Here is a 19,378-nt window from a genome sequence, read left to right on the forward strand (position 1 = left end):
GTGGCCACCCAATCATAAAATTATTTTGTTCATACTTCATAACTATAATTTTGCTACCATTATGAATCATAGTGTAAATATCTGATATGCTGGCTATCTGATATGCAACTCATCTCTGAGTCAAGAACTACTGCTATAGAGGAACAATGGATAGAATTTAGGCTGAAGTCCAGCTTGTCCAACAGTGGCTGTCCAATGGAAAGTCCAAGAATTAAGTGGTCGTTCAGTGCACAAGGCTGCATGTCTCAGCTGGTCTTCAGTATACAGCAGGCAAAGAACAAACACTTCCTTTTTGTCCCTGCCACAGGAAGGTGTGGTCTAGATTTAAGGTAGATCTTCCTACCTCAAAACATCTGGATTTAGATAGGTCTTCCCACTTTATAAATCTCAATCAAGGAAAATTTCACACTGATGTACCCAGCCCCTTGAGTTTTACTTATTCCAGATATAGTCAAGTTGACAAACAAGAACAGCATCACAAATACCTTTGTGGTACTGGTGGAACTTGTTAGTCACATCGAGGATAGGAATACTGGGAGGCAGAGCTAACCTATTTTCACTGGTAGTATTGTGGAGGGAAATGTAAAGTTAAAGTTAGTGTTCTGGAGGCAGGATTGTAGGATGAGACCATGTACTTAAGAGGAAAAGATTTGCATTATTTTTAGGTTCTGAATAGCTAGTTTATAGGGGACTTGGAATCTGTAAGTTTTAGTAGTTTTGCTAAATGCTTGAGGATCATGATGTGTGCTTATATATTGATTGATATATTTTAGTGGAACATTTGTATGTTCAAACTTTTCCAATTTTGAGTAAGTGTGTGTGTGTGGGGGTTGTCTGTTGTTTTGTGTTTTGGGGGGGTTTTGTTTTGTTTTATTTTTTTCAAGACACAACATCTCTCTGTAGCCCTGACTGTTTTAGAACTCACTCTTGTAGACCAGGCTGGCATTAGATCTGCTGGCCTTTCCCTCCCAAGTGCTAGGAATAAAAGTGTGTACCACCAGGCTCAGCTAACATACATTTACTCCTTACTGCCTTCTACATAGATAGAAATTGTCCATTTCTAGGTGTTATTCTCAGTTAATCAAAGCTTTTGTTTTCTAGGTCTTTTTCTACACCACTTCTCTAAGTTTTCAGTTCTTTCATGCTCTGTTCCATAATCAACTAGATATATGAACTGCTGTGTCTTCTTCTGCACATTTATATTTGGGCTGAGGATGAGTTTGAGAGAAATTAAAGATATATATTATACTGATGTTAATTTATATCTGGCTCATTTGCTGTCTTGGAGAATGGCTTGTACAACTGATTTTGTTCATGTATGTGATATTCTAAACTCTTCAAGGTATATAATTACTTCAGAGTTATTTCCCAATTTTTATTATATTAAAAGAATGGTTACATTTTATGTTAAAGAGTTAGTAATATAATATATAAACTTCCCAGTTAAATCTACCTTGATTTGCCATCTTTTTTCACTTGTCAAACTTTTTTCTAACTTTTGAATGTATCAGAATGTGACCTAAATGGCCTAATTAAATGAAATATTTTTATAATCACTATTGAATTTTTGGCTTTATTTTTATATTTCAGGATATTTTATCTGTTTTCTTTTTGTTGTTTTCAAAACAGCGTTATACTATTAATCCCAGGCTGACCTTGAACTCACTATGTAATCCAGGCTGGCCTGAATTTACAGTCCTCTTGCCTTAGTCTTCTTTCTGAGTGCTAGGTTTACAGGCCTGCCCCACCACACACTCAGCTGCTACTGATGTGATTTCCTGTCCAGTAATACGTATTTATTTTGAAATCATTAGAGATTGTCTGTGATCTTGATAAAGACAGGTTCTGCTGCTGGGGAATGTAGCGTAGTGGAGAGTGTCGTCGGGAAGCCCTGTGTTCAATGCCTAGTGCTGCATACAGATTCAGGCGTGGGTGCTTGGGATTGCAGAAATCAGTGGAGGCAGAAGGATAGGAAACTCAAGATCATCCTTTGCTGTATATTGAACTTGAGGCCAAAGTGGGCTACGTGAGACCTTGACTCAAGCACACAGGATTAGTTACTGTGTATCAAATAGAACTTACCTTTTTTTTTTTTTTTAAAGCTTCTAGGGCTCTTTCTAATCACGTGACAGTTAGGTGATGTAAAGTGTCTCCTAGTTCGCTCCTTTGCTTTTGCTCACAGAGTTTTCCCTTAAGTAAATCAGTACCAATTATTTCTTGGTCTGGGATTTGTTTTCTAACGTGTGCTGTCTCCTGAATTTTCACTTTCAATTCAATAATTGGATTAGTTTTCTGATTATAGTTCTAGGTTTTTAATGCTTTGTTTAGCTTTTATCTACTGTTGTCATTTGATTTTTTTCATTACCTTTAGCAGCTTTGACTTTCATCAGCATGTGTTAGAAACCTTGGGCAATTTTGGTTTCAATGTTACCGAAAAATTAATATTTTTAATCAGATTTTCTGTGACCTCTGTAGCAAAGAATTTTTAAGTAATGTCCACTTTTCTTCTATACTGTTTGTTTGTTTGTTTTACTTTTGGCTTTCTTCCAGACATAACTAGGCTGTGACCTAGAGATTCTCCTGCCTCAGCTTCCTGAGGACAGAGATTACTAACATGTAGTGTGGCACATGGACCCAGACAGTTCCATACTCATTTAAAACAGTACTTCTGTAGCAACTTAAACAGTTAATCAGTTGTTCCTTCCCCTACAGGACAGGCCTACTAAACTTTACAACACTTTTTAAATGTTTAAGTAACATTTGAACTTGAATGTCCAGTACAGAGGAGACACAGGTCAACCAACAGTCTCCAGAGTTCTTGGGCGCATAGAAGGCAAGCACCATCTTTGTTTAGTGGTGTCTTCTTTCAGTATCTTTCTGTCCACCCCCTGCCTCAAGAGAAAAAAAATCTCCATTTTTAGGTTTTACTTATAGCTTTGTCTGTTTGAAGTTTTAGGCTCAGGTGTGTAAAATTGAAAGATTTTACAGTTTTAACCCTCTCTCTTTTGGTTAAAGTAGTTCAAAATGTCAAAAATTAGGAGAAAGGTCACAGTGGAAAACACCAAGACCATATCTGAGAGTACATCCCGAAGACCTAGCGTATTTGAGAGGCTTGGCCCCAGCACTGGAAGCACAACAGAGGTGAGTTGTTGCTACTGCGGGTTCAGGACACTTATTGGAAGGGACTAGGAGTGTGGTGTCGTGGCAGAGTCCTTACCTAGCACGGATAAAGAGGCCCTGGCCTCCATCCTGTGTACTGGGGGGAAACATTTAAAATACTATGTGTTTTGTCATGGGTTTGGCTTAGCAAATTTTATTTTATAAAAGGAAATAAAAGGAAGGGTTAAGGTTTGTGAAGTTCTCATTATATATTTTTGTATGTTCAATTATACAATGTATTTCGAGCATATTAATACCCTATTCCAGGAACTACTCTCTACCTAAACACACACACACCTTCCTGGGGTTTCTCATTCCCTTATGGTGTTATTATTATTGGAGTGGCATATGCTTAGCTGGCATTTGGGTCTCTCTGACTTGATTTTGCCCTGGTACCATCTTTTCTCCAGACATTTACATAGTAATATTTGCCTCACAGACACAGTGCCGTAACTGGCTGAAGACTGGCAGCTGCCTCTATGGGAACACATGTAGGTTCATACATGGCCCTTCACCTCGTGGGAAAGGCTACAGCAGCAATTACAGAAGGTAACCTGAGAACTCAGATATTTTGTAGTTTAGAGTAAAAATATGAAATAAAACCATATATTTGGTCGGATTTTCTGTTTTGGGATAGTCTTCTTATTTTGGTTGTTACTGTTAAGATTAATAAAACTTTAGCTTTAAAGTGTACGTGTTTACATGCTTTAGTAGTAGATCCATTTTTCAATGTGTATATTCAAATCATTGAACACCTGTGGAGAGACTGAGTCTGGGAAAGAACAGCCCCTAAAGAGCCCCTACCTGACACAGCCCCAGGTGTGTATTAAATTTCTGCTTAGGCACAACTCAGACATTTGAGAGAGTTTACTTTTCGTAAACGAGTAAAATTTAAATAAGGTTCAGTTGTAATTTTCTACAGGCATTTTAAATTCATACCTTATACAAGCTTTGTTATAAAATCTACTTGCCAACCCTCTTGGGGCACTGTGTTAATATAAATGCACTTAGGGGCAGGAGTGATAGGCCAGTGGTTAAGATCCCTGACTGCTTTTCTAGAAGACCTGGGTTTAGTTCCCAGCACCCACAGGGTAGCTAACAGTCATCTGTAAGTGCAGTCCTGGGGGACCCAGTGTCATTTTCTGGCTTTAGGCACCAGTCATGTACATGATGCACAGTCATGCAAAAAAATATCCATACACATAAAGCAAACAAATAATTTTAAAAAATTAAGTGTGTTTCTATGTGGATAAACATTTCCTCTGCAGAACTCTATTTGCCTTTGATAGAAACTTGGCTAAACTTAACTTGCACAGTGAAGATGTTGTTAGGATTCCCTTTGTCTCCTTTTGATGACTTTGCAATAATTTTTAAAGTTAACATGCATAGCATTTTTTACAGAAATAATTTAATTGGTAAACAAAGAGTTTACCTAATCCTGAAATTGTGTGTGTTGATTGCTTTGTCTACATCAGTAGCCGGAAAACTGAATGTGAAAATTAGTGACGGGAGATTTTTAAGTGTGTGTTTGTGTTCACTCATGTGGGCACTCCACATTTGAATGTGAAGGTCAGAGGACAGCTTTTGGGAGTCTGTTTTCTTCTTTAGGCGTGAATGGCCGTCATTTTTACCTACTAAGCCATCTATGGCTATCATTTTTAAGGTGCATAAAGTAATTTTTAGTTAGTAGTTTATGCAACTACATACATATCTGTGGATGGGAATGCTATTATCTCTGAAATAACTTTGCTACTTTATAACTTAGCCTTTCTCTTACTCTCCTTCATCTACAATATGTCTGCTAAATTTAGGTGGTGAACAGGAGGTAACTCAAGCTGCTATCTACACACTCACTTTCTTTAGTACATACATTGCTTCTTTTTCATATTACCAATACTTAACACACAATGGAAGTTAACATGCATCTTGAATGGCATTAGGAGAAACTTGTAAATATTTCTCATATTTTAAAATATTACTGTTTAATAAGCTGAAACATTATTTTTCAGAAGTTTAGGCACCAAAGACAGAAAAATTATGTTAGTCTTTATGAAGTTATTTATAGTATTCTTATAAAACATCATAGAAATACAGATTTTTGTTGTTTTGTTTTGTATCACAGGTCACCAGAAAGACCCACAGGTGACCTCAGAGAAAGAATGAAGAATAAGCGTCAGGATGTGGATTCTGAATCCCAGAAGCGGAACACAGAGGAGCCATCCTCACCTGTTAGGGTAGGCATAAAATTTGTAAAACCCACTTAAGTTTCAGTGGTCATTTATTTCATAAACTCCATTTTAAATATTAAGTTGCGTGACTTAATATGCTATAAATCTATAATTACACATGACAATATCCTGTGTGAATAAATAATTTTCTATGTACTTAAAATGACCAGCAGAGCTTAGCTGAACTTAAAAGGGTTTGTATGATCTGGGAACTCATGAGTATCTAAATACAGGCTACAGTTGTGAAGTTATCCCCGTGGAAAAGAAATCCCATCTCTTCTGTCAATCACTCCTGTTGCCCCACTGACCATGAGCCCTAGACAGTCATGAAATCACTTCTTTTTTATAAAGTGTCTACTCTTTGTGCTTCTTTAAATAAATCCTATAAGGTGTTACCTCTCTTGCGTATCCTCCTTAGTTTTTAATATTTATGGAAGATTGTTCTTTTGTCTTTTTTTCTAAGAATATTCCATTAGCATTCTGTATTCTCTTTTTCATTTATCATTGATGGATATTTGGGTTCTTTCCTCTTTCCCCCCATAATGTGAGTGAGAAGATTCATGTACAAGTCTTTTGTTAGCACAAGTTTATTTTTCTTGGTTTTATCCCAGGGAACAGAATCGCTGAATACATGGTCTGTTGGTTTCTTTTCTGTTGCTGTGACAAAGTGCCTGTCAGGAGGAGGCTTATTTTGGCCTAGAGTTTGAGGGTGCCATGTGCATCATGGCAGGGCTGGGGGTGGGGGGGTAGGGGCTGGGGAAGGGGCACACTTGGTCCCTTGCACTCACAGCCGGCAGGCAGGCAGGCAGGCCGGCCAGGAACATCAGACTGGGCTCAGTTCCCTTTCTTCTTGGTACTCAGTTCAGGATTCCTAATGCTTTGTACATGTTGTGATGACCCCAACCATAAAATTATTTTGTTGCTACTTATAACTATAATTTTGCTTTGTTGAATTGTAATATAAATATCTGATATGCAGGATATCTGTTATATGACCCCTATGAAAGGATGGCTCGACCCTCAAAGGGGCTGTGACTCCCAGGGTCAGAGCCACTGTGCTAGCCGGCCATTTAGAGATTGCATTGCTTTTATATGAAGGTTCCAGCTCCTTCAGTTTTCCCAGCTCCAAATTGCAGGTTTGCTTTAATAGCCAAGGATGTCAAGCATCATGCACATACTCACTGGCTCTTGATACACAGTTGGAGAAGTTCTGCCCAGCTTTTAAAATTGAGCTGTAAGAGTTCTTTATATTTTGAGTATAGGTAAAATATATTTTTGAAGGTTTCAAGTGTTTTATTCTTTTTTTTTTTTTTAGTTAGTAGTAATGTGAAATAATTATGTATGTATTTATATACCATCAGACTCCTAGTATAAAGAATTTTGCTTTACTAATGTTTAATAAAAATACAAGTAATTTCTTTGTAAGTTAAAAACAGCAAAAAAATAGATTTCTGTTTTAAAATTTTATGTTTTTTAAACTATTTTATTCTAAATAACTTAAAACTTAAAAAGAGTTATCAGGATTAGCATATAATTTCTGTTTGCTTTCATTTTTTAGGTACCTAAAAGACATTTTCTACCATTTTGTGCATTGTTGTTACATTTTTAAAAATTTTTTCCAAGTTAAGGGCAGTGTCTAACTATGTCTCTTGACCTGTTCTGACACCAGGCTGCTGGGCTCAGGCAATCTTTTGGCCTCTGTCTCTCCTGAGGCTGGTACTACGTAGGCTCTCAGCACCACACATAGCTCTCACTGCCGTGTGAGCTCACATGCTGGTTTTCTTTGTCACTCTCCACTGTGTTAAAGACAAAGAGTGAAAAATGCTTGTTAAAAATGTTTGAGAGTTTCACACATGTGTATAACAATGTTTCAATCGGATCCCTCCACCAGCTCCTACCCTTTACCCCAACCTTCCAGTAACCTTTCTTTCCCAACCTCATGTACTCCTTGTCTAACCCCACTCAGTGCACCTAGTGCTGCCTGGCATTTAAATAGACACCCTGTGTTGAGACAGGGCATATCACTGAACCCAAAGCTCACCATTTTGGCTTAACTGGCTGGCCATTGCACCCCTGGAGACAGGGATCCATCGGTCTCTAGTCTCCAGTACTGCGTTACAGATGTGTTCCACCATCCAGTATTTACGTGGGAGCTAGAGATCAGACCTCACATCCTTATGCTTGGTCACCAAGCACTGTGCTAAGCCACCTCCCAGTCCCCTGTCTTCACATTGATCCTGGTCTTTAAAACTCAAAAAATTTTGATTTTTATGAAATTCAGATTACTTCTTTATTAAATTTTATAGTTGTTTACTCTGTAGGTGTTATTTGAGAAATTTTTATGATACAAAGTCATAAATATTTATGACTTTTATGTTTTTAATATAAAATATAAATAATATCAAGAGTAAAATGTCATTAAATATTAAAGGAATGAGCTCTGAACCTCTTCCCTCCCCCTATGTATTTGTGTGTCTGTGTCTGTATGTATATGCACATCTGATTCCTTAAAACTTAACTCTTCTGAGATCACATGACAGGCTGTAGCATTGACCACATGAACTATAATTAGTTAATGTAAGGGACAGACACAAGGATTTACAATGCGAACACAGCACCTCTAGGTATGACTAGCTAAACTCTCTGTCAGTTTCCTCCTCTATAAATTAGGAACTAGCTTTGTTGGTATGTTATGATGACGGAGTAGGATTCTATGCTGACTATTTAATAAATGGCATATAGTGGTATTAAAATAGCTCTTCTGTTCTCCAATTTAAATAGACTTTAGTCTGTTAACAGGAATTGGATGTGAGCATTAATTTAGGTTGTTAACGAATATTTAAGCATATATATTGTTATAAAGGCTTATATGTTCAGATCACGTTAGTAGATGGCAAAGTTGGCTATTAAGAAATTTAAAGTCTGGGGTTGGAGAGGGCTTAGCCTTTAAGAGCACTGGCTGCTCTTCCAGAGGACCTGAGTACAATTCCCAGCAACCACATGGTGACCCACAACCTTCTATAACTCCAGCCGCAAGGAATTTGATGCCCTCTTCTGTTCTGTAAAGGCACCAGATACGCAAGTGATTTGCAGACATATATCCAGGCAAAACACTTATTCATGTAAAATGAGTAAACCTTAAAAGAAAAACAAGGAAAGCTTGTTTCTGAGGACATCCTCAAAGGCCCTGAGCGTCATATTTATGAGTGTCAAGAGTGGCAAGGTAGGAGGGAATTTAGGGTTTAAGTAAACAGCAACTTTAATTGGGTAGCATTTTTGGGTTTGTGAGTTTTGGGTGTTCTGCATGACAGATGAACAGAGTCCACCTCTGGAGTGTTCAGCAGCTTGTGATGCTTTCTTCATGCAGTGACTTCCTGTTGGAGGAGATCAGATTGGTTTTAGGGTCTGGATAGCACAGGCAGAGGTAAGATAGGCATGTGGTTTTTCAGAATTAACAGATTCACTTTTTTGTCACTGATATTTACTCCAGTATGTCTAAATTATAAGGTTGCTGGATTATCCTTGATTCTGTGAGGAGACAGCTTCATAAATAAAATTTGTAATTCCATAATCAGAGATGTAAGCAAAGTGCATAATGGACAAAGTAAACAACTCCCTGCAAAACCAGAAAGAAAACATTGCCCAGGGAAGGATAGGTTTGTGGGTGAGAAGAGAAAAAGAGAGGGAAAAAGAATGCTATGAAGGACTAATGTGCTTGAAGAACTGTGATACTGTATGCTTGTGTCCTGCTGTAGCATCTGAACATAGGCTGAGGGTTGACTAGATAGCTGTTCAGTTCACTTAAGTAAGCGGAGTACTGATGTGCACACTCGGGCCTGGTGGCTTGTCTCAATTGAAACGTGCTGTGAGTATCACACATGCACTGAGTTTCAGCCACTCAGAACGGAAAGTAAGTAAAGGTCGCTTTCCCCTGGTTTGACAGGGAGATGACAGATGCGATGTACTGACTTAAAGAGGATGTGTTAACGTTTCCCTTTACCTGCTCTGTGTTTCCTTCTGATGTAGCAGTGAAGAGTTGTAAGGTTGCCGGTGTACTTGCATATGTCCAAGAGAGGCAGCCTTCTGGGTCTGAACTGAGCTCAGCCCAGTCGACCTAGATCAATGAGGGCCTTAGTCAAGCTTGAATAAGGACTTTACTTTAATGCATCTATAGAACATTTCAAATATAGTAATTGAATTTTATTTTATTCTCTAACAGAGGCTTATTATTTTACAAAACTTGAGCATAGCAAATAAATTAGCATTGAGAGCAAAAGTGACCCCTGAATATAGTCAGTGGGAATATTTAAGCATTTGTTTATGATAAAGGTATAAATGTGTTCTAGGAACTGTCCCTTCAGAGAAGCTGTGTAGCTAAATTTACGAGTAGGTTAAATAGTTCATTGTAATAGGAAAGTGTCTGTTAGGCTTAGAGACTCTCTCCTCTGGACAGATGCACAGAAGAACAGTGGCTTAGGTTTGCCTTTATATATTAATGCTTATTTCTTTAGTTTCTAGCGTGCTAAAATAAATACAAGATTTATCATTTGAGCTTGTTTTATGTTTTGTTTTGTGGGGTTTCTTTTGTTTTGAGACAGACTCTGATACTTTAAGTCAGAGTGGCCTCAAAATCCTCCAGCTTTAGCCTTGACTGTCACCAAGCCTAGCTTTGATGTTCATTTAGATGTTAATTAATTCAGCGACTTTACTCTGTCATTTTTATGACCATTTCTTGTTCGTACAGTGAACATTTCAGAGGTTTTTATTCTTTTGAAACGCAGAGTGATAATCCCTTTCCATTCTCCAAAATTGTCAGTTACTTTAATTTTCAGCTCTCAATCTGATTATGTATCTTCAGATAGAAAATCTGCTTTAGACTTGATATTATCATGGATCAGTTTAATTTGGCTATTATTTAAATTACTTTTTCAGGTGTTACTGTGTAGGGGGAAATCAAGATGAGTGGCCAATATCTGGCCTATTCCTGGTGCATTATTCTGATGTCATGCACATGCATTAGGTCTTTTCCTATTCTTAGTTGCCAAGTTCTGTCCTATTATGTGTCCAGTGTGGTGTGTTTGTATACATGTCTAGCACATTGTGTCTGGGAGAGGTTTCTTCCAGAATTCTCGCTTGGCTGAAAGTTTTGTTTTACAGTCCCCTCTGAAACTGTTTTCCTTACCCCCGCCCTAGCCTTGTCCTTGTTCCTCTTCTATCTATACCTGGAGGTTTATGACTAGATGAGAAAAGCCTGACCATGGCTGATGTCGTAATTCTCTCTGTACTAGTTGCTATAAAAGTTCTACCAGGTAACATGTTTGTATCTGCTTATATTCCTGCTCCTAGCCTACTTGTTTCCTTCCAGTAAACACTCATTTGATAGTTTACCCCAGCAATCAGCTTCCTAAACTGTTAACGTAGTGCCTTCCTTCTTTTTCTATTTTGCACAATGTTTTTCTCTTTCTAAAGAATTCGTACTTGTATTTCTCTACTTGATTTTTAGCATAAATTGTGTTATATGGGAACAGGTACCTTACTATTACAGAATTAAAGCAAGGTCAGGAGGCTTACTCAGAGTGTGGTCAGGAACTCTCAACCTTCTGCCTTAAAGCCTCCCACTGCTACAGTCCTGCTTACTTCAGCAGCTGTGGGTCCATTCCCTTCTCTCTCCTGATTCCATATGTATGTGTGTGTGTGTGCTTCTAGTGACTGCCTGTCGCTATGTTGAGCTAAATCTGTGTTCTTGCTGATGTCTTCATCTTTAATTTATCCCATTGTTAGTCAACAAAGTATTACAGTACAATCAATATACAAAATATTTCTGTCAGCTCTAAATAAGTCTCTATTTTCCACCCTAAACTCAGTCTTGAAATGTTCAGATTTGCCATTTGACTGGAATCCTGTATTATATCTCCCAGTCTTGATTCTTTTCATGTAATTAATACTTTTAAGCTTCAACCACATTGTTGTATCCATACTTTGGGGTTTCCAGGTTTGGGTTATTTAAATAGATCTTAGGAATGAGGGTCTAAGCCTCTACATGAGTGAGCCGGCATGTGGTGGCTGTAGTTGTCTTTGCTGAGGGCTAATTATGCTGCACATCTTTTAATAATTTTTGGCTCTTTGTTTTAACACTCACACACCTTTGATTGGCTCATTGTTTTGTGTTTTGCTGGGTTTTTTTTTTTTAACATATTAGGATCTTTGTCTTTTTACACACTTGTAATTCTTAGATTCTGGTTACCAGTCCTTTGTGAAATGTATGTATTGTTGCAAGTGTGTTTTCCCAGTGTGTGGCTCTCCTCTTCGTTTATCTTGTGTTGTTTTGACACCTACCTCCTTAGTAGTTAGAGTAGTTCCTTCATTTCCTTTAAATTAATGTGCCTAGCACGTTGTATACATTTTTCCTTCTTCATTGAGACACTTAGACCAGAAGTCCTGGTCTCTTATAGCTGTATCAGACACTGAATACTTAGAGGCTCACTACTGTTAGATTAGGCATAGTTTTTAAGGCCTTTCATGAAACATGATCAGGAAGTATATATTTTCTCTTACAAACAAACAAGCTCTAATCATTCAGATCTAGGATTTCAGGTCTTTTATAATTGTATTGCTTTCTTGTTCAGAAAATTCTAGTCCCCCTTTACATTTATTACCCGTTTTATATTTAGTGGTTTCACAGCAACAATTAACAATAGTATTACTAGCAAGGTGTTACATTTTGCATGTAGAATGTCCATGTGTTTGAAAGCTTGGTCCTCAGCTGAAAGCAGTCTGAGTGAATTATAAGGATGTTTGATCTTTTGACATTGCAACTCAATATTTACAAAGATCATTCCAGAACTAGACAATAGAATTACAAAAACAAAACAATAAACAAACAAACACCTCTTTGCAATGTTTTAAGTAAGTTTATGACTAGGGAGTGAGAAACCTGTTCTTGTGTAGCCTGTGCTACCCTTGAACTCTTGCTCCACCAGTCTAAGTAGCACTGCAGTTAAGAGCAAATGTCACTGCTCTGAGTTGCATTCCTAGCTATCTTTGGGCTCCTGTATCTGGCAAGCTGGACATGCCCCAGATGGAGAGCTGGGCTGTAGAGCTGATTCACATGGAGGAAGTGGGTCTCTGAGGTGGGCCTTCTGGGTTCTAGCCCATCCCTACATCCTGTCTGGTCTCTGCTTCTTAATCTATGTTTGGATCACTGTTTCTTCTAACCCACTGTGGGCTGTACCCCCAAAGTATGAACCCAAATAAACTTCTCCAGTGTTTAGTTGTTTTTGTCCAGTCTGTGTCATAGAAATGAGAGAGTAATTAATGCCTAGGCTATTGAAAAGTTAAATTTCTTTGCAGTTCTTACGATATGCCTTGATGCCTTGTTTAGGATATACCAGCCAATATATGTCTGACCATTAGGAATTTAGTTATTGTATTTTTTTTTTTTTTTTTTTTTTTTTTTGGTTTTTCGAGACAGGGTTTCTCTGTATAGCCCTGGCTGTCCTGGAACTCACTCTGTAGACCAGGCTGGCCTCGAACTTAGAAATCCACCTGCCTCTGCCTCCTGAGTGCTGGGATTAAAGGAGTACGCCACCACGCCCGGCTAGTTATTGTATTTTTAAGTAACCAAATTAATACATGCATAGGTTAATCTGTGTCATTCTCATTGAAATACTAGGATTTCTTTTTAGTTTTGTAAACACAAAATACGTGATTTCAAAGCAGTTTATATTCACATTGTCTTAGTCACGGTTTCTATTCCTGCACAGACATCATGACCAAGAAGCAGTTTGGGAGGAAAGGGTTTATTTGGCTTACACTTTCATGCTGTTGTTCATCACCAAGGAAGTCAGGACTGGAACTCAAGCAGGTCAGAAAGCAGGAGCTGATGCAGAGGCCATGGAGGGATGTTCTTTATTGGCTTGCCTCCCCTGGCTTGCTCAGCCTGCTCTCTTATAGAATCCAAGACTACCAGCCCAGAGATGGTCCCACCCACAAGGGGACCTCCCCGCTTGATCACTAATTGAGAAAATGCCTTACAATTGTATCTCATGGAGGCATTTCCTCAACTGAAACTCCTTCCTCTGTGATAACTCCAGCTGTGTCAAGTTGACACAAAACTAGCCAGTACACACATTTAAAAAGTCTGGTGTCCATCTTTTGATTGCTCTGACTTGTTCCTCATAGACCACATTTATTTTTATTTTCCTTCTGCTGTATCTGTATATATGTGCACTTGTGTATGATGCATATGTTAAATGCATGTGCTGATAGACATCTTGTGTATATGCACATAAATTTTAGTGTACATTTTTATACATGAAAGATGACCTTAAATTTCACTTGACTTTTTAAGCTTTTTTTTTTTTTTTAAATAAACAGGTGATCATTCCATAACAATATATTGAAAGACTTCTCAAGCTGGTGTTTCACTGTTCAACTATACCATGCATTATTCAACCAGTCTTTTGTGCATGGGGATTTAGGTTATTTCTGTGTTGCTCCTGTGGTAGAGCTGTGGTGATTGTGTCCTTGACATACATACACATATGTGTGTGTGTGTGTCTTAGAGCAAGATATATCTGAAGAAATAGGACTGCTATGCAGAGGGCCCTGGCCAGCAGGGCTAAGCAGCCTCATGCTGCTGTCAGTGTGTGTTGTGCTTGCTCCTTTTCTTTTGCCTTTCTGGTATGTTTTGCCATAATTGTTTTTCCAGCAAGATAGGGGAATTGATGGTATGTCAGTTTAGTTTTCATTTATATTTTTCTTGTGAAGTGTAAGCATTCGCATGTGATTTTTCTGTGAACTCTTTAATATCTCTCCTGTTACGCCTATCCCTTGTGGTTTCTTCTCTATTTTTCAGTCTCCTTATTTTAGGGATAAGTTAAATATGACTTATCTGAAAGTGCTGGAGACCAGAATATTTTAAATTTTAGATCCCCCCCCCCGCCCCAGATTTTAGGATATTTGCTTATACATAGTAAGTCACCTTGGGGATGGCAACCCTATGTCAATGGGAGATTTATATATTTGTGTTTCATATAATGTGTTCATGAAGCCTGAGGGTGATTTTGCTGGGTTTTGTGCACCTGTATTTTTAGGGGAACCTTTACATGGGGACAGCTCTAGATTCCCACCTGGCCTGTGCTGGTGCTCAGAAGCTCAGATTGGAACATTTCAGATTTTGGAGTTTTGAACTAGGGATGCTCAGCCTGCAATATCACTTTATTTGTGATATCAAGTATAATAATTTTCATTTCTCTTCTTAAAAAAGTTTCTGCTTTAACTCCTGTCTTGAGCTTCTTGTCTTGTAATAATCCCTTTCCTCCCTCAGTTTGATTTTGGTAAATGTTTTATCATAGCAACAGAAAGCTAAATAGATAGCATATTAGTATAGAGAAGATAGTAGATTAGTGAAAGTGAAAATCATGAAATACAAATCTGTGATAAATATGAGATGTCTCTGGCTCTTGGTCTGATAGAGAAAGGTACTGACGGGATTTAGTGATGATGCTCACTAGCTAAAGAGTTAGCGAGTGAAAGAAGTACTAGGTTTGTTATCATGATTCCAAAGACTAGAACTAGTTCTCATCAATAGAGTCTGGAAAGATAATGATTAATAACGAATTTTCTGATATTTAGAGCCTTCTAGAAATGGGAGTGAAAGGATATACAGTAGGGAGCTGCCACTGGAAACCTTGGGAGATAATTTTTTCCCTGTTAAATTTTCTAATAAAGGATTTTTGTAATTATAAATTATTATTAGACATTTCCTTCCATAAGGTTGGAATTGTCCTTAAAAAAATAACATTTTATTTGGCTACTTATCCACTTACAATATTACTTTTCAATTACTAGCTTCAATACTTTTATTTTAGATTCGTTGTAGTATCTCCTTACTATATAAAATAAGACTTGTAATGAACATAATTTGTCCCACAAGTAAATGTTCAAGAAAAGAAACTATAACCAAAAGTAATGTAAAACTCCATAAACATTGGATTTCTGAAGTGGAAGAAACCTAAAACATTTTACCAAGCTAGGCACAGACTTATTTGACATCACAACTTGGTCTTAATTGAAATGATCCAGTTGTAAATCACACGTAGATGATAAGTTCTTAGGCTTTGATATAAACATATTGGTATGTTTAATCATAGGATTGATCATAGGCAGCATTGTTAACTAATATGCTTTGAAATTTTTAATAATGTTATTCTTTGAGAATTTCATGTAATGTATTTTGATCATTTTCACCCCCCTTACCTCCCAGGCCGGGCCCACCCTCCCTGGCGTGACCCTCCTGACCCACCCAACTGCACATGGGCTTGTTATTTCCTCCTCCCTCAATCTTAAAGCCACCCACCCGGTTTGTATTGAGTGTGGGGCTTGCCCTGGAGTGGTTCTTGATGCAGGGTCACACCATTAAAGAAAACTGGCTTGTTTCCCTGGCCTTGTTCAGCCTGCTTTCTTACCAAACAGAAGACCACCAGCCTAGGGGTGGCCCCACCCACAGTGGGACCCTCCCTCATCAATCGCTAGTTAAGAAATTGCCCTACAGCCAGAGCTTATGGAGGCATTTTTAAATTGAGGCTTCTTCCTCTGAGTTGACTCTTAACTTGTGTCAAGTTGACATAAAGCTAGCCAACACACTTGTAAATGAGCATTACAATTTGAAGTGGGTTGGTTACTGTATGATAGGAAAAGATATAATCTTCTAACTTGAAATTCTCCCACATGTTGAAGCCTGAGTGCATACTGTATGATAGAAGGTCTATGTGATCTCTGGACAGAGTCAATTGCGTTGAGAAAATAAGGACAACTCAAGATTAGACGGTTTTAAACCTATAGGTATGAACTGTTTATGTAACAGAGAACTGTATTGATTATTGTACTTGTAGTTCAGAATGGGATCTAAATAGTCTGTTACATATAGATAGAGATCATCTTGAGTATTTTACTGTGCCAGTACCGCTACTCTGAAACTCCTGTTATTTTTGGTATAGCTAGGTTTTGTGTGGTGCTTTAGAAAGTTGGTTGTTGTATTCAGTATTTTGGAGTTAATTTCTTATAAAAATATTTTCAGAATGGGTATGTGGTATACATTCAGAAGTTGCCTTGGACATAGGACAGTTTTTCACTGGTATTAGGCACTCTGCTCTTTATGTTACAGTAATTGTCTTTCTTTTCTTCTTTTTGCCATCCAACAAACACCCGTTTCTTTATTTCTTGATCTTTTGTAAATTTTCTGTGACAAATTTCATACTTATGTAGTTTTTGGTCAACCTGTATTGCTAGCAAGCAAAAACATAATGTAATTTTGGAATTGATGTTTGTAATTTATACCTAAATGTATAAAATTTAAAGGGATTATTTAAAAAGAAAACTTTAAAGAAAAATTAATTTATGTTTCAGGCAACCAAGTTTTATAACTGAAAATACTCAGAAGTTTGAGCTCTTAATCTAACTGACATTCATAGTTAGTATTTAGACTAAAAGTGGTAAATTCACTGTAAGGGACTTTGATTATTTTCTTATTATTTAGTAAAATGTGGTTTGGAATCTTATGGAACAGAGTATTCAGTTAAATTACTGAATTACTTTATAAATTGAATTCCTATTTTCCATTTTGGAGAATAGATTACTATTAAGCTTAGAGTAACATCTAAACCCTAGTGCTTTATAATGTTTAGGTCAGTATTAAGGATTAATACATTAATTATGTTAAATAACACTCGTTTTAACCATGTTTTTTTAAGTTTTTATAAAATTATTAAAATGAATTTGAGTGCATCCTTAAGTATATAGAAAAACTGTTATTTTAAGGCCTAATTTTTTTTAGAGTCTGCTCAGTGGTTTAGTCTTTTAAAGTTGGATTTTATGTATGGTTACTTAGCTAATCTTTCTATTGTATTGTAGTAATTTAAAACTGTTTTTTACCTAGTGGGCTTTTACATGGAAGCTTAGTATGGAATAGAACATCAAAAGATTGGGTTTCATTGCAGTTTACAAACTATTTGAGCTACTTCTTACATTTACCTTGTTGCTGTTCTTTGGTAAATATTTTCCTGTAGCTGCACTAGACCTTGCAGGTAAATGACACAGGTCCTCCTCCCTCAGAAGCAACGCTGAGGGAAAGGGAAATGCTATGTAGTCAGTGATGACCTCAGAAGTCTTAATCACGTGGTAACCTGAATGTGTGTATATGTGTGCTTTTTAGAAAGAATCTTCCAGAGCGAGACATAGAGACAAGGAAGACATAAAAATTGTTAAGGAGAGAACTCCAGAAAGTGAAGAAGAAAATGTAGAATGGGAAACTAACAGAGATGGTGAGTGTGAAACTCCTTGTTTAGCTAATAAAATCTTGATTATTCACTGGCCTATTGGGAGTTTTGAGATTATCTTTTAACTGTGATCTTCATATTGCTTTAGAAGTATCCTATTGATTATAATGAAGTATCAGACAGAAACAGGTATTAGTAGTATTTCAAGAATATAAAAGGTTGTTTATATTACCTATTTCAACTTCCTTATTCTTTCTCTCCCACTTCCAGAACTTTATTATATCTTTTGGGATTTTCTTCCATTTGTAAATGTTAAAATTCCTCAATACTAAGTTTTAAATTTTAAAATGTAATTTAATACATAAAATAATTAAAATGAAATTGTTAAAGAAATGTTACTTTCAAGAAATGGTTGGCTTTAAGAAGAAATTGAAGTTATATAATAATTGAGTCTTGAAATGTATTTATGAATTAATCATAATTAAAGTTCCTATGTTTTCTTAGAAACATTATAATAGACTGGAAGTACTAGAAGTAAGCACCACAAAAATCTTCTCCACCTCTTTGCTGTTCTCTGGAGTGAGCACTCTTAACTACGGAGTTGACATTTGTTAAATGCATTTTAATGTGATTTATACCTTCATCTAAGAGTGTTTTACCTTTAAGAATTTCAGTACCTTTTCAGTGTAAGCTAAAACAGACCAGTGCTAGATGATATGTAGACTGTTGCCTATAACTGCAAATAAACTTGTATCAGAGCACAGCCCCTGCCCTTTTGAGTACAATGGCTGAGTGGAGTCCTAGAACAAGGACCAAGAACTTACAGGACTTAAGTACTGTATTTTAGAATGCTGTCTGAGGCTACAGCTAGACTAACATGGAGAAGTGCCTTAACCACCATTCCAAGACTAGAACATCAGTGCTTACGGAGGAAGTCCCTTCAGGTGCTCCCAGCCTATTAGTATGTTTCTAAGAAAATATAGGGATTTTAATTATGATTAATTCATTGACATTTTATAATATCTCTTCTATAAAATAACAGAAAGGGTATAATATCCTATTGTATTTGACTAATTAATATATTGAAGAAGTTATTTCTCTTTTATTCTATATAAGAGGTCTTTCTATGACTACGTTGAATTTGAGAGCAGATTTCTTACTTTCTTATCAATGTAGTGCATTTATTATGTGCTCTCTTCTATACCTTCGGTTTTCTTGTATGTACATAGTATATGGAGGGGGAGGGTTGTTTAATGAAAAGAACCCACAGGCGTTTATATTTGACTGCTTGGCCCCTAGTTGCTGAAATTATTTGGGAAGGATTAGGAAGTTTGGCTCTGTTGGAGGAAGTGTGTCACTGGGAGGGAGCAGCAGGCTTTAAGGTTTCAAAAGCCCATGCCGTTCCCAGCGTTTGTCTCTGTCTGTCTGTCTCTGTCTTTCTCTCTCCCTCTCCCTCTTTCCCTTTCTCTCTCTCTTTTTCTCCCTCCCTCCTTCCCCCTCTCTCTCCTTCTTGCTCTTATGGATAAGATATAACTCAGCTACTGCTTCAGTGCCTGCCTGCCTGCCTGCTGCCATGTTCCCTCCCCTATGAATGTTATCTTTGTTTTCTTCTTGTTTCCTGATTCTTCCTTTAGTTGTTCATCATGTAGAGCAAAATAAAAAACAAATAAATAAATAAATAACATATCATTACAGGAGAGGAAAATACATGAA

The 19,378-nt window shown here is 37.2% G+C and overlaps 1 protein-coding gene across 4 annotated transcripts in view; it reads left to right on the top strand.

The window, feature by feature from the left end:
• Zc3h13 (zinc finger CCCH-type containing 13) overlaps positions 1-19,378 on the top strand; it is a 60,609-nt gene that overhangs the window by 4,231 nt on the left and 37,000 nt on the right. For 3 of the 4 annotated variants that reach the window (XM_085828779.1, XM_021181995.3, XM_021181997.3), the window contains exons 2-5: positions 3,016-3,141; positions 3,599-3,708; positions 5,282-5,393; positions 17,602-17,710. In XM_085828779.1, the coding sequence (XP_085684905.1) occupies positions 3,025-3,141; positions 3,599-3,708; positions 5,282-5,393; positions 17,602-17,710 (448 nt within the window). In that variant the 5' untranslated portion in view covers positions 3,016-3,024. The remainder of the gene's footprint in view (positions 1-3,015; positions 3,142-3,598; positions 3,709-5,281; positions 5,394-17,601; positions 17,711-19,378) is intronic. The other variant, XM_021181996.3, reaches the window with a different exon arrangement.

The sequence above is a fragment of the Mus caroli genome, unplaced genomic scaffold (assembly GCF_978045245.1).
Source record: "Mus caroli unplaced genomic scaffold, Mus_caroli_1 scaffold_12, whole genome shotgun sequence".
Taxonomy (NCBI): Eukaryota; Metazoa; Chordata; class Mammalia; order Rodentia; family Muridae; genus Mus; species Mus caroli.